Genomic DNA, 15375 nt, shown 5'->3' on the forward strand with positions numbered 1-15375 from the left:
CAACAAGAGTCACCATCTTCAGGACAGGATGAAGAAAAAAAAACTTTTTGAAAAAAGATAACTGTAAACTAAGTAAAAGGGATACTAAAAGATGTGTGAAATCCAATGTTAAAACCTACACATCCTTTTTGATCAATAATTTAGGATTTTAAGGAATGTTTGTTGACTTCAATCTATCCCAGTCTACAGAAGTGATGTATATCTAATGGATAGAAGCCACTTAAAAATTTCTTACTGTTTTATAGGACAATAGATGCATAAACATTTACTAGTTCTGGAACTTGCTAGTAAACAGCCATCTCCATCAATAGTTTCATTTTCAGAATATAGGGATTATTTTTCAACTTTCATTTGTTACAAACCATCAAATTTAGTTCCTTAACAATCTCTTTGGAAGAGAAATGGCTGGAATGAGAGATAATACTGGATTATATTCTGAGCATGATTCTTTATTCCAGTTCTCTTCCATATTCACTTTATGATCATGAATTATGTGCAAATACCAGTACAATGGATGACCCAAAAAAAACAAGCTTAATTGTGTTGTCACTATTGGGGTAGGAATTGTGATTTCTTTGAAATGTCATTTTTGAGACAGTTTATAAGCTATTTTATAAGCTCTTACCCTGTCTTGAAGATTTGGATTAACCCCAACGTTGCAGAGGTACCGTACCACTTCCACATTACCGTAACGGGCCGCCACGTGGAGGGCAGTTTCACCAGACTGCAGTGAAATATAAACAAAACTAAAAATTAAAAAATCTGGTTACACATGAATTGAAACCCACTATATTATTCAGAGTTTAACTTCCCTTTTTAAGGACCCATTTCATAAGGGCATTTGCAGCTGGGCTTTCTGAATACAAAGTACTTAAAAATGCACCAGTACTTTGCTGCTTAAAACACTAAAGCAGAAATAGAATACTGTTGGACAAGTAAATAATTACTGAACTAGTAATCCAGCAGCTTATTTAATGTAGCTGAACCTACAGGAAATCAAAATAAAGACCAGAAAGAATCCAAAATTTGGGGGGGGGGGGGGGGGCGTGTGGGGGTAGGGTAGGTGGGGGAAAAGAGTGGGAAGGAGGAAAGGAAAGCAGAAAATTGGGAAGTTCAATTGATATAAGAACGCGATTTTGTAAGCATGGCTATAATTAGGTCACCCGCTTGTCAAGAAAACCTAAACAAGCGCAACTACTGTATGTATGCAAGTGGGTTTGTAGAACCTTACATACATTTTTACAGATTGAATAATTTGAAATTGTTTGAGATTGTAGTTATATCTTGGCATTTTTCTTTTATATGTGCAGTTCTGCATTGTTCACATTTTGAATTTAACTTTAGGTAACTCACTGATCCTTGCATCCTGGCAGCAAAATCTCCAATTACAGTACAAGACATGGAATTGGTGCCTAAGAATATCAGTGCAGTCTATACTGAAATGTTCAACTCATCGATTCCGCTCTCAGTTTTTTAATGTCTACATTTTCTGTTTGTTTCCACATGCCTGAGCTTTGGTTCAGTGGTTTCACAATATATTTCTTTAGTATTGTTTAAGTTTTTTAGACTCCATTTCTCTGCACAACTTTGGGGAGATAAGCAAAGCACAAAATAGCCAAGCACATCCGACAAGAGGGTCAACATTCCCCAAGATACAACTGCCAGGACAGCTTCCCACTTCGATCTCCACCACCATCCCAGCAAAAATATAAAAACCAAGTGTCAAGTTCGAACATACCAGAATGGGTATGGTATTGTCGTCACTGGACGAGTAATCCAGATAGCAAGATCTCAAATTCCACCATGGCAATTGGAGAATTTGAATATAATTTTTGTTTTAATCTGGGAATTAAAAAGCTAACATCAGTAAAAATGGCCAAAGTGGTCGGACTGTCGGAAAAACTCAATTGGTTTTACAGAAGGAAACCTGCCATCCTTACCCGGTCTGGCCTATACGTGGCTCCAGTCCCACACCAACTCTTAACCACCCTCTGAAGTGGATTGAATAAAAAAAACCTCCACACTGCTCCCAACAGCTTCAGGAATGCTCTTTTTACCCCTTTTTTCTCCACACTCCTGACACCACTGCTACCAACACGGCCCCAAATTGCTGCGCGCTCTTGTAAGGGCAGCACGGTGGCATAGTGGTTAGCACTGTTGCCTCACAGCGCCAGGGACCCGGGTTCAAATCCGGCCTCGGGTGACTGTCTGTGTGGAGTTTGCACATTCTCCCCGTGTTTGCGTGGGTTTCCTCCGGGTGCTCCGGTTTCCTCCCACAGTCCAAAGATGTGCGGGTTAGGTTGATTGGCCATGATAAAAATTGACCCTTAGTGTTAGGGGGGATTAAATACGTGGGGTTACGGGGATAGGGTTTGGGTGGGATGGCTGTCGGTGTAGGGATCGGGTGCTAGGGTTTGGATGATCAGCCATGATCTCGTTGAATGGCGGAGCAGGCTCGAAGGGCCGAATGGCCTACTCCTGCTCCTATCTTCTATGTTTCTATGCTCCTGATCTTCAGCACAAATCAGTGCTTCATCTCTGTCACACCTCCTCGCCCCCCCCCAGCTTCGTTATTAAGAATGACACTTCCTCTCCCCAATGCTTTACGAGTGATCCCATTCACTACTAACTGTGCTCTACCAGCCCACTGCTATCACATACACTGCTTGGAGTTCCTATTTCCCCCCCACACCCAGCATCCAGCTTGGCTGCAAGCACACTTTAATAGATGTGCTACTTATAGGCAGCTACAATGATTATTAATACTTTTCAGAATAAAGATCATAACGTTTAATAAATCTCAATTGTATGAATTCCAAGATTTTAATGTAATTTAAGGAAAAATTGACCTGCAAATATTTCTAGCTCAATCTCGCATGCAGTTTATATCAATGGCTAATTACATTCCAGCTCTATGCCAATGAACCATCAGTCAGCACATGTTTTCAAAAATGCATTAGTGTTGTGCATTCTCACCACACCCCCAATCAAGTCACTTGCAAGTTCATGTAAAAATGACAAAATTTCAGTTAAGCCGTTGGAAACATTTCTAAAGACCTGCTAGGAACCTTTTTTCACAACAAAGATGTTTCTTTACTTGACCCATGACTTCATCCCAGCAGCCTCTGAACTATTTCTCCTGCCACATCTCTCGGCGCAGTGCACAGAAATTCTTGGAAACAGCAACGAACACCAAAACATCAGCAACACAACTCTTAAACGTTCAGATATTTCATGATCATTTTGTAGGGTGCATAATCAAGCAAAAGTAGCTTTATGGATTATATTCTACACAAAGACTTAATTTAGGATGTTATACCCTTTATTGTAATTAACCACAGGGAATTTCTGATTTCCTCCCAGCCACTGCAGATTATACTCATCCAGTCATCCTGCACCACTTCACATGTTCTAAGTCACATCAGGGTATTCTGTATCTTGTTCCTGTCAATCATTGTTATCGTAATGTACAGTGCTATGTCTTGTATAGTTGTAATTAGATGTTTTATGATTTCAAAACTAGATTAGTAAAAAATTCACTTAATTTCCCAAAACATTAAACGAAGAAATTGGATGTGTTCTGCAGTTGTTACACTTGGTTAGGTGTAGATAACTCAGCAGTTCCACAGACTGCTCAGCAAGTTAACCCAGTCAGCAACAACAACTTGCATTTATATAGCGCTTTTAACGTAGTAAAATGTCCCAAGGTGCTTCACAGGAGCGTTATCAAACAGATTTTGACACCATGCTGCATAAGGAGATACTAGGGCAGATAACCAAAAGCTTGGTGAAAGAGGTAGGTTTTAAGGAGTGTCTTAAAGGAGGAAAGAGAGCTAGAGAGGCAGAGGGGTTTAGGGAGGAAATTGCGGAGCTTAGGGCCCAGGCAGCTGAAGGCACAGCCACCACCGGTGGAGCGATTAAAATTGGGGATGCTCAGGCAGCCAGAGCTGTTAAATAATAGGCTGGAAAGGTCCTCGGTTCAATCCTGGTCTGTGTTGAACTAACTGGCATCAGCCAGGTGAGCAGTTAAAGTACAACAATTGGCCTAAGAACAACAACTTGCATTTTTAACGTAGAAAAAAGTACCTAGGTGCTTCACAGCAGCTGAAGCAAAGCTTGGTCAAAGAGGAGGTTTTAAAAAAATGGAGTATCATACAGGGCTCCCTCTCCCGATTGCCATCCAGCAACTCCTGTAACAATTTTCTTGTTAGCAAAATTGGAGCTCATGGGATTAAAAGGGCAGTAGTTGCGTGGATATGAAATTGGCCAAGGGGCAGAAAGCAGAGTAGCGAACGGTTGTTTTTGAGGCTGGAGAGAAGTATGCAGTGGTGTTCCCCAGGGGTTGGTGTTGGGACCACTGCATTTTTTGACCTGGATTTAAAAAAAATTAATTCATGGGATGTGGGCATTGCCGCCTGCTGCCCTTGTCCTTCTAGGTGGAAGAGGTCGCGGGTTTGGGAGGTGCTGCTGAAGACTTGACAAGTTGCTGCAGTGCATCTTGTAGATGGTACACACTGCAGCCACGGTATGCCGGTGGTGGAGGAGTGAATGTTTAAGCCGGTGGATGGGATGCCAATCAAGCGGGCTACTTTGTCCTGGATTGTGTTGAGCTTCTGAGTCTTATTGGAGCTGCACTCATCCAGGCAAATGGAGATTATGCCATCACTCTCCTGACTTGTGCTTTGTAGGTGATGGAAAGGCTTTGGGGAGTAAGGAGGTGAATCACTTGCTGCAGAATACCCAGCCTCTGACCTGCTCTTTTAGCCACAATATTTGTGTGGCTAGTCCAGTTAATTTTCTGGTCAATGGTGATCCCCAGGATGTTGATGGTGGGGTATTTGGTGATGGTAATCCTTTTGAATGTCAAGGGGACATGGCTAGACTCTCTCTTGTTGGAGAGAGTCATTGCCTGGCACTTGTGTGGCGCGAATGTTACTTGCCACTTATCAGCCTAAGCCTCAATGTTGTCCAGGTCTTGCTGCATGCAGGCATGGACTGCTCCATTATCTGAGGAGTTGTGAATGGAACGGAACACTGTGCAATCATCAGCGAACATCCCCATTTATGACTATGGTGGAGGGAAGGTCATTGTGAAGCAGCTGAAGACGTTTGGGCCTAGTTCACTGCCCTGAGGAATTCCTGCAGTGATGTCCTGGGCCGAAGATGACTGGCCTCCAACAAACATATCCAATGTTCCTTGTAAGCTGTGTGGGTGCACAGCCACGCAGCAATCTGTGATGGTACCGCGCAGGCCACTCACAATCGGTCCTGTTGAAGATACTGCGTGTGCGCGGCACATTTAAAAGGTACCACGCATTAACCGGCCCCGCACCCATGGTAATATTTAGAGGGAGCACTGACCACAACCATCTTCTGGCTGAAGATGGTTGCGAACACTTTGTCTTTTGCACTCACACGCTGGGCTCCACCACCATTGAGGATGGGGATATTCATGGAGCCTCCTCCTCCTGTTAGTTGTTTAATGGTCCACCACCATTCATGACTGGATGTGGCAGGACTGCAGAGCTTTGATCTGATCCGTTGGTTGTGGGATCGCTTAGCTCCGCCTATAGCATGCTGTTTCCGCTGTTTAGCATGCATGTAGCCCTGTGTTGTAGCTTCACCAGGTTGGCACCTCATTTTTAAGTACGCCGGGTGCTGCTCCTGGCATGCTCTTCTACACTCCTTATTGAACCAGGTTTAGTCCCCTGGCTTGATGGTAATGGTAGAGTGAGGGATAAGCCAGGCCATGAGGTTACAGGTTGTGGTGGAATACAACTCTGCTGCTGCTGATGGCCCACAGCACCTCACGGATGCCCAGTTTTGAGCTGCTAGATCTGTTCTGAATTTATCCCCTTTAGCACGGTGGTAGTGCCACACAATACAATGGAGGGTGTCCTCAGTGTGAAGACAGGACTGCACAGTGGTCATTGCTACCAATACTGTTATTGGCAGATGCATCTGCGCAGGCAGATTGGTGAGGATGAGGTCAAGCAGTTTTTGCCCTTGTGTTAATTCTCTCGCTATCTGCCGCAAGCTCAGTCTGGCAGCTATGTCCTTCAGGACTCAGCTAGCTCAGTCAGTTGTGGTACTACCGAGCCACTCTTGGTGATGGACATTGAAGTCCCCCACCCAGAGTACATTCGGTACCCTTGCTACCCTCAGTGCTTTTTCCAAGTGGTGTTTAACATGGAGGAGTACTGATTCATCAGCTGAGGGCAGGCGTTAGGTGGTAATCAGCAGGAGGTTTCCTTACCCATGTTTGACCTGATGTCATGAAACTTCATGGGATCCGGAGTCAATGTTGAGGACTCCCGGGGCCACTCCTTCCCGACTGTATACCACTGTGCTGTCACCCCTGGGTCTGTCGCGTCGGTGGGACAGGACATACCCAGGGATAGTGATGGAGGAGTTTGGGATGCTGGCTAAAAAGGTATGATTCTGTGAGTATGACTATGTCAGGCTGTTGCTAGACTAGTCCGTGGGACATCTCTCCCAATTTTGGCACAAGTGCCCAGATGTTCGTGAGGAGGACTTTGCAGGGTTGACTGGGGAGAGTGTGCCTTTGAAGTGTCTGAATCTGGTGCCTAGATTGATGCCGGGTGGTCTGTCGGTTTTATTCTTATTGGCCTGTATTTTCCAATCGGAGGCTTCCTGCGTGTGGAGGCCTCCAATCTGGAAAAAATCTACGGACTTAACTGAGGGCTCCCGAGGTACGTATACTTCCGTTCATAGAAACATAGAAGATAGGAGCAGGAGTAGGCCATTTGGCCCCTCGAGCCTGCTCTGCCATTCAAACTCAGTACCCTGTCCCTGCCTTCTCTCCATATCCCTTGATTCCTTTAGCCTTAAGAAATATATCCAACTCCTTCTTGAATATATTTAATAAATTGGCCTCAACTGCCTTCTGTGGTAGAGAATTCCACAGGTTCACCACTCTCTGGGTGAAGAAATTCCTCCTCATCTCTGTCCTAAATGGCTTACCCCTTATCCTTAGACTGTGACCCCTGGTTCTGGACTCCCCGGCCATCGGGAACATCCTTCCTGCATCTAGTCTGTCTAGTCCTGTTAGAATTTTATACGTTTCAATGAGATCCCCTCTCATTCTTCTAAACTCCAGCGAGTATAAGCCCAATCGATCCAATCTCTCCTCATACGTCATTCCTGCCATCCCAGGTATCAGTCTGGTGAATCTTCGCTGCACTCCCTCCATGGCAAGAACATCCTTCCTCAGATAAGGCGACCAAAACGGCACACAATACTCAAAGTGTGGTCTCACCAAGGCCCTGTACAACTGCAGCAAGACATCCTTGTTCCTGTACTCGAATCCTCTCGCTACAAAGGCCAACATACCATTTGCCTTCTTAACCGCCTGCTGCAACTGCATGCTTACCTTCAGCGACTGGTGCACAAAGACACCCAGGTCTTGTTGCACTTCCCCTTTTCCCAATCTATTGCCGTTCAGATAATAATCTGCCTTCCTGTTTTTGCCACCAAAGTGGATAACCTCGCATTTATCCACATTATACTGCATCTGCCACACATCTGCCCAATCACCCAACCTGTCCAAATCATACTGGGCCTCTCCAACTGGAAATGCGCAGGGCCCACGTATCCCAGAGGCTCATGCGGTTCGCAAGCGTCCCTGGGATCATGTGGGCCATGGGGAACCAATAGGAGAAGGGAATCTCCCTTCATACACTTGACAGATAGACTTGTAAAATATATAAATGAAGATCATCTCAAAAACACTAAAACATTAAATACATTTTTAAAAATCACATGGGCTAAAAATAAACTTACCTTTTAAAAAAAAAAAAGTATTTTAAATGATAAATGAGCGAGAAAATTTTTATTTTGTTTACTTTTTTCAACTCTTATGCTGGTAAAAGCAAACCTTACTCCTGCTTTTACCAGGCGTAAGATTTCTAAGGGTTTTCTGCAGGCGGAGGTTCTCCAAAAAGCGGAACTCTCCACCCGCAGATGCCCTTCCCTAGGGTAGGCGTCCGATCTGTCATGAGCATTCGTGACAGATCGGAAATGCCGGTTTTCAGCGCATGCCTGAAACCGGCATTTCCAATGTCCCTACGGGTCACACCCGTAGGGATCGGAATATACGGCCCATTGTTTTTCCCAGCGGTTTGATACAACTGAGTGACTTGCTAGGCCATTTCAGAGGGCAGTTAAGAGTCAACCACATTGCTGTGGATCTGGAGTCACATGTAGGCCAGGCCAGACCAGGTAAGGGTGGTAGATTTCCTTCTGAAAAAGGACATTAGTGAAACAGATGGGTTTTTACGACAATCTGGTAGTTTTATGGTCACCATTACTGATACTAGATTTTTATTCCAGATTTTATTTAATTAACTGAATTTGAATTCCACAGCTGCCATGGTGGGATTTGAATATACAAATGTGGGGTTTATATATAACAGGGCATAATTTCAAGTTTGCAGATGACATGAAACGTAGGAATGCGGTAAACACTGAGGAGGATGGTAACAGGCTCCAGAAGGACATAGACAGACTGGTGAAATGGGCAGACACATGGCAGACAAAATTTAACGCAGAGAAGTGTGAAGTGATCCATTTATGTAGTAGAATGAGGAGAGGCAATTTAAACTAAATGGTACAATTTTAAAGGGGGTGCAGGAACAGAGAGACCTGGAGGTGTATGTACACAAGTCTTTGAAGATGGCAGGACAAGTTGAGAAGGTAATTAAAAAGACATACGGGATCTTTGGCTTTATAATTAGCAGCATAGATTACAAAAGCAAGGAAACTATGTTAAACCTTTAAAAAAACACTGGTTAGGACCCAGCTGGAGTATTATGGCCATTTCTGGGCACCACATTTTAGGGAGGATATCAAGGCCTAAGATATGATGCAGAGGAGATTTCCTAGAATGGTACCAGGAATGGAAGACCTGAGTTATATGGAGAGACTAGAGAAACTGGGGCTGTTCTCCTTAGGTTAAGGGGAGATTTGGCAGAGGTGTTCAAAATCATGAAGGCTTTTGATAGACTAAATAAGGAGAAACTGCTTCCAGTGGCAGAAGGGTCAGTAACCAGAGGACAAAGATTTACGGTAATTGGCAAAAGAACCAGAGACGACATAAGGAAACATTTCTTTACACAGTGAGTTGGTATGATCTGGAATGCATTGCCTGAAAGGGCAGTGAAAGCAGATTCAATAAAAACTTTCAAAAGGGAATTGGATAAATACTTGAAAGGGGAAAATTTGCAGGGCTATGGGAAAAGAGTGGGGAAGTGGGACTAATTGGATAGCTTTTTCAAAGAGCCGGCACAGGCACGATCGCCTGAATGGCCTCCTTCTGTCCTGTATCATTGTATGATTCCAAGATGAATGTAGAATTGTTTTACCCATCAATTAAGTTCAATATTTCACTCTTGCCTCCCTAACTTGGATAAAGAAGGAAATGTTCCAGGCATATTGATGATGATGAAGAACAGCAAGAAAAGGGAAAGGAAGAAAGAACAACTTGCATTTATATAGTGTCTTCAATGTAGAAAAATATCGCACGGCACTTTACAGGGACGCGAGGAAAATGGCCACTGAGCCAGAGAAGCCGATATTATTAGGGAAAGGTGACCAAAAGCTTGGTTGAATATATGGGTTTTAAGGAGAGTCTTAACAAAGGAGAGGGAAATAGAGGGATTATGGAGGAAATTACAGACAATGTGGGAGCTTGGCAACTGAACACAGCTATCAGTGGTGGGCGAAGAGAGGAGGTAGGCATGAGAGGCTGACTCCGAGGAACAGAGTGATTGGAGGGTGGTAGTTTTTAAAGAGTTGAAGGAGATTAGCCCACTGAGACTGTGGAGAGATTGAAAGAGAAGCATGAGAAATTTAAATTTAAGTTGTTGGTGATGTGGGAGCCAATGCTGGACAGCCAAGATGGGGATGATGGGCGAGTGGGACTTGGTGCAAGGTAGAATACAAGCAGCAGTGTTTTGGACAAACTAAATTTTATGGTGGGTGGAGGATGAGTGGCTGGCAAGGGGAGTACAGGAATAATTGAATCTGTAGGTGACAAAGTCATGAATAAGGGTTTCAGTGGTGGATGGGACTGAGGTAGGGGCATGGATGAGTGATGCTACAGAGGTAAAAGATCTTTATGATGGAAAGGGTAAGAGGTGAAAAACAGCTTGGAGTTGACCAGGATGCAAGAGTCTGGCTCAGTCCAAAACACTGGCTGGAGAGAGAGATGGAGTCATAAGAAATAGGAGCAGGAGTAGGCCATTCGGCCCTTCGAGCCTGCTCCGCCATTCATTGAGATCATGGCTGATCTTCTGCCTCAACTCCATTCATCGGCCCTATTGCCATATCCCTTGATGCCCTTACTAGTCAGAAATCTATCGACTTCTGTTCTGAATATACCCAATGACTGAGCCTCCACAGCCCTTTGGGGTAGAGAATTCCAAAGATTCACCACCCTTTTTGTGAAGCAATTTCTTCTCATCTCAGCCCTTTATCCCGAGGCTGTGGCCCCTGGTTCTAGACTCCCCAGCCAAGGGAAATATTCTCCCAGCATCCATCCTATGAAGCCCTGTAATAATTTTGTATGCTTCAATGAGATCCCCTCTCATTCTTCTGAATTCAAGAGAATACAGGCCTAGTTTACACAATCTCTTCTCATACAACAGTCCCGCCATCCCAGGAATCAATCTCGTGAACCTTCGTTGCACTCCCTCTATGGCAAGTATATCCTTCCTTAGGTAAGGAGACCAAAATTGTACACAGTACTCCAGGTGTGGTCTCACCAAGGCCCTATATAATTGGAGTAAGACTTCTTTACTCCTGTACTCAAATCCTCTTGTAATGAAGGCCAGCATACCATTTGCCTTCCTAATGGCTTGCTGCACCTGCACATTCACTTTCAGTGACTCATGTACAAGGACACCCAGGTCCCTTTGAGCATCTGCATTCCCAAATCTTTCACCATTTAGGAAATACTCTACTCTGCCTTTCTGTTTTTTCTACCAAAGTGGCTAACTTCACATTTATCCACATTATAATCTCGCCCACTCACCGAGCCTGTCGAGATCCCCTTAAAGCCTCTTCACATCCTCTTCGCAACTGACACTGCCACCTAGCTTTGTATCATTTGGAAATGTTACATTTATTCCCCTCATCCAAATCATTGATATAGATTGTGAATAGCTGGGGCCCAAGCACCGATCCTTGCGGTACCCCACTAGTCACAGCCTGCCATCCTGAAAAAGACCTGTTTATCCCTACTCTTTGTTTTCTATCTATTAACCAATTCTCAATCCATGCTAGTATATTACCCCCAATTCCATGTGCCCTAATTTTGTTCACCAACCTCGTGTGGGACCTTATCGAAGGCCTTCTGAAAATCCAAATACACCATATCTACCAGTTCCCCTTTGTCTACTCCACTAGTTACATCCTCAAAGAACTCCAATAGTTTTGTCAAACAGGATTTCCCTTTCATAAATCCATGTTGACTCTGCCAGTCGGTGCCTAAGGAGCCGAGTTTGTGGCAGGGGCCAATATTGATGGCTTAAGTCTTCATAACGTTTAGCTAGAAGAAGTTAAGACTCGTCCAAGACTGGATGTCAGACAAGTAGTCAGACAGCAGAGGCAGTGGAGGGGTTGAGATGAACGGTGGACAAGTAGAGCTGGGTGATATCACTGTACATGTGGAAGATGACCCATGTCATTGGATGGAATCGTACATGATGGTGAAAGAGCCACGGATGATCCTTGGGCAACTTCCAGGGTGATGTAGAGGTGGGAACAGAAGTCATTACAGGTAGACTACCCTTTATCCGGACTTCCGAAAACCGAAACCCTCTAAAAACCGAAGGTTTTTTCGTTCAGCGTAAGTCGTGCGTACGACTTACGCTGAACGAAAAAACCTTCGGTTTTTAGAGGGTTCCGGTTGCGCAAGTTCGGATAAAGGGTAAGTCGTGCGCACGACCCCCCGCCGACCCCGCCAGCCCCGACAACCGCCGACCCCGACAACCGCCGACCCCCCCGGCCCCGACAACCGCCGACCCCCCCTGCGTACCCCGCCGGCCCTGACCCCCGCCGACCCCGACTGACTTACGCTGAGCGTCAGCGTAAGTCGTGCGCACGACCCCCCGCCGACCCACCTTCCGAAATCCAAAATTCTCCTTTATCCAAAACTCGGCTGGTCCCGAGGTTTTCGGATAAAGGATAGTCTACCTGTACTAAAGATGCTCTGCCTACAATCAGATAGTAAGAGTGGAACCAAGTGATGGCAGTCCCATCAAGCTTGACAACAGAAGATAGTGTACTCAACTGTTTCGGTGATAACTTAACAAATATTTACTTACAACTATCTACAAAATGTTATTCAGGAGTAATTTGTGATTAAAATGGAGATACTGCCAATGCCAATTAATTCCCTGAAATCACATTTTATACTTTTTCTTTTGAATTTTATTAACTTCCTAAAAACTTAGGAAAATTTATTGAATTTACAGGCAAGACAATAACTGTAGTACTTCTCATCAATTCATTCACAATAAAATACACACAAATATACCCCTTTAATAAACTAATTTAAGAGTGTATTTACCAAAATTATGAAGGTGACACTAGTATTAATTTTAAATTTTTGCTTACCTTATCTTGTACATTCAGTGGACATTCTTTCCGATGCAAGAACTTTAATGTTTCAGTATGGCCATGCCTTGCTGCCCAATAAAGTGCATTTGAGCCAGACTAGAAGCAATGAGATTAATTTTGTGAAAAGCAATAAAAAGTATACACAAAGTAATGTCATTTTTAAGATAATTTTCTGAGGTGAACGTCATTAGACTCAGTTGCAAACTTCTGAACGCCCAGTCAATTAAACAAACATTCAGTAAAATATGTCTACATAAACGACAACTGATTTTTACTTAAGATTGCAGAAGCTTTAAGGAAATGATATGGATAACAAATGGCCATTTTTTTCTACAGCCCATTACAAAATGAGACTTTCCAGTTATATACAAATGGGTATGATAACTCAGTAACAAGACATAAAAGATTTTCAGTCAAAAACAAGATATTACTTTTGAGAAGTTCTAGCACAAACCTTGTCTTGTACATCAATCTTTGCTCCCTTCTGGATGAGCAAGTTAAGAATCTGGATGTTTCCACAACCAGCTGCAACCATCAGGGGAGGCGTTCCATGCTGCCGAAAGATTATAAACAAATAATAATGTGGTGGGAAGTGGAGATTTAAATGTCCAATTTTCCTCTTTAGTCTAAATTGAACACTTATTGAAGGGTTCTCATCTTACAGTTCACGGGCCAATTGCAGCCCTTGGACTGGATCCAAATCAGTACTACTTACTGCCACACCAGTGATTTAATTTCCCCAAGTCTCTCTTACACTTCAGCCTGACCTCTGAATCCTTGTGATTATCTTGTAAGCTAATCCCCAGCCTCCTAACTGCTGCAGAGATTCCTCATGTCCAGGGTTTTCTTAAAGTGAAGCAGCACATTATGTCAACATTTTAAAATAAGTTTAGTCTGTTAAAGAAAAGGCAAAGAATTATTTGTGTTATTTTCAACCATTTTGCCAGCCACCCTGATGTCTCAGCAAGTTTATCCAGGAAGTAGCTGTGCCATACAAAAACTGGGAAACTCCCAAGTTTGAACCATGGCCTGTGCTGAATTAGCTGATCTCAGTTGGGTACTACAATTGACCGTGGGGCTCCTGGGCTATAGCAGCAAGGAAAGAAAAAAGGGGGAAAAAAAATTATGCAGGGTTTCCAATTCAGTGACCCTTCCTGAAAGTGCACTGGGTGGGTGTACATATAGACATGATTGCACTTGATTTGATCCCACCCTATTAAGGATTGTTTTTAAAAAGTCAGTGTAAATAATGAAATGATTCCATACCATCTGCAGTAGGGTGAGCTTCCACATGTACACTGATGACACCCAGCTCCACCTCTCTCAATTCCTCCACTGCCTGTATTGTCAGACATTCAGTCTTGGATAAGCTGCAACTTCCTCCAGTAAACACGAGAAGATCAAAGCCACTCTTTTTTGGCCACTGCACGGACTCCATCCCTCTCCTTGGGCACTGCTGGGCTCAACCAGACTGTTCACAACCTCAGAATCGTGTTCAACCCTCAGCTGAGCTTCCGACCCTATATCCTCTCTAACACAAAGACCACCTACTTCCACTACTGTAACACTGTCTGCCTCTGACCCTTCCTCAGTCCATCTGCCATTGATATCCTCATCCTGCTGTTGTTGTCTCCAATACTCTCCTGGCTGGCCTTCCATCCTTCACCGTCTTTAAACTTCAGCTAGGCCAAAACTCTGCTGCTCTTATCCCATGCCCATTACTCCTGTCCTTGCTGACCTACTTTGGCACTCAATGCCTCATCCCTCCCAATCTCCGTAACCTCCTCCAGAGCAACAACCCGTTCCCAGGACCCCAAAATCTCTGTTCTTCTGATTCTGGCCCTTCATACATTCTCCAAAACAGATTGCTTCACAGTTGGTGGCTGTGTCTTCAATCACCAAGTCCTCATGCTCTGGAATTCCCTCCCTAAACATATCTGAATTTCCAGCTCCCTCTGCTTCTTCAAGACCATCCTTAAACAAGCTTTTGGTCACCACTCCTACTATCGCCTTCTTTGATTCAGTATCTATTTTGTCTTATGCCTCTGACATTTGGAAACATTCTGATCTGGCATGATGATAGAAACTCAAGCTTGGATTTTGTAGTTGGGGGTGATCTCCGCTTTGTTCACTAAATTTATTTTAAAAATTCATTCATGGGATCTGGGTGTCACTGGCAAAGCCAGCATTTATTGCCCATCCCTAATTTCCCTCGCGAAGGTGGTGGCGAGCCGCCTTCTTGAACCGCTCAGTCCGCGTGGTGAAGGTACTCCCAATAGTGCTGTTAGGCAGAGTTTTCCAGGATTTTGACATAGTGACAATTAAGGAACGGCGACATATTTCCAAGTCAGGATGGTGTGTGATTTGGAGGTGGTGTTCCCATGCGCCTGCTGCCCTTGTCCTTCTAGGCGGAAGAGGTCGCGGGTTTGGGAGGTGCTGCCGAAGAAGCCTTGGCGAGCTGCTGCAGTGCATCTTGTAGATGGTATACACTGCAGCCACGGTACGCCGGTGGTGAAGGGAATGAATGTTTAAGGTGGTGGATGGGGTGCCAATCAAGCGGGCTGCTTTGTCCTGGATGGTGTCGAGCTGCTTGAGTGTTGTTAGAGCTGCACTCATCCAGGCAAATGGAGAGTATTCCATCACACTCCTGACTTGTGCCAGTGAGTCTGCCTCCACCACCCTTTCAGGCAGTACAGTCTAGATCATAATCACTCGCTGTGTAAAAAGGTTTTT

General features: G+C 44.2%; 1 protein-coding gene across 7 annotated transcripts in view; it reads right to left on the bottom strand.

Annotated features, from left to right (window-relative positions):
• The window catches only part of dapk1 (death-associated protein kinase 1), a 252251-nt gene that overhangs the window by 75662 nt on the left and 161214 nt on the right, over nt 1-15375 (bottom strand). For all 7 annotated transcript variants that reach the window (XM_085985055.1, XM_085985078.1, XM_085985086.1 and 4 more), the window contains exons 13-15: nt 13097-13195; nt 12640-12738; nt 626-724 (exon numbers count right to left, since the gene is read on the bottom strand). In XM_085985055.1, coding sequence (XP_085841181.1) covers nt 626-724; nt 12640-12738; nt 13097-13195 — 297 coding nt within the window. The remainder of the gene's footprint in view (nt 1-625; nt 725-12639; nt 12739-13096; nt 13196-15375) is intronic.

The sequence above is a fragment of the Somniosus microcephalus genome, chromosome 1, assembly GCF_052327205.1.
Source record: "Somniosus microcephalus isolate GS21.2 chromosome 1, FLI_Smic_1.0, whole genome shotgun sequence".
Classification (NCBI taxonomy): Eukaryota; Metazoa; Chordata; class Chondrichthyes; order Squaliformes; family Somniosidae; genus Somniosus; species Somniosus microcephalus.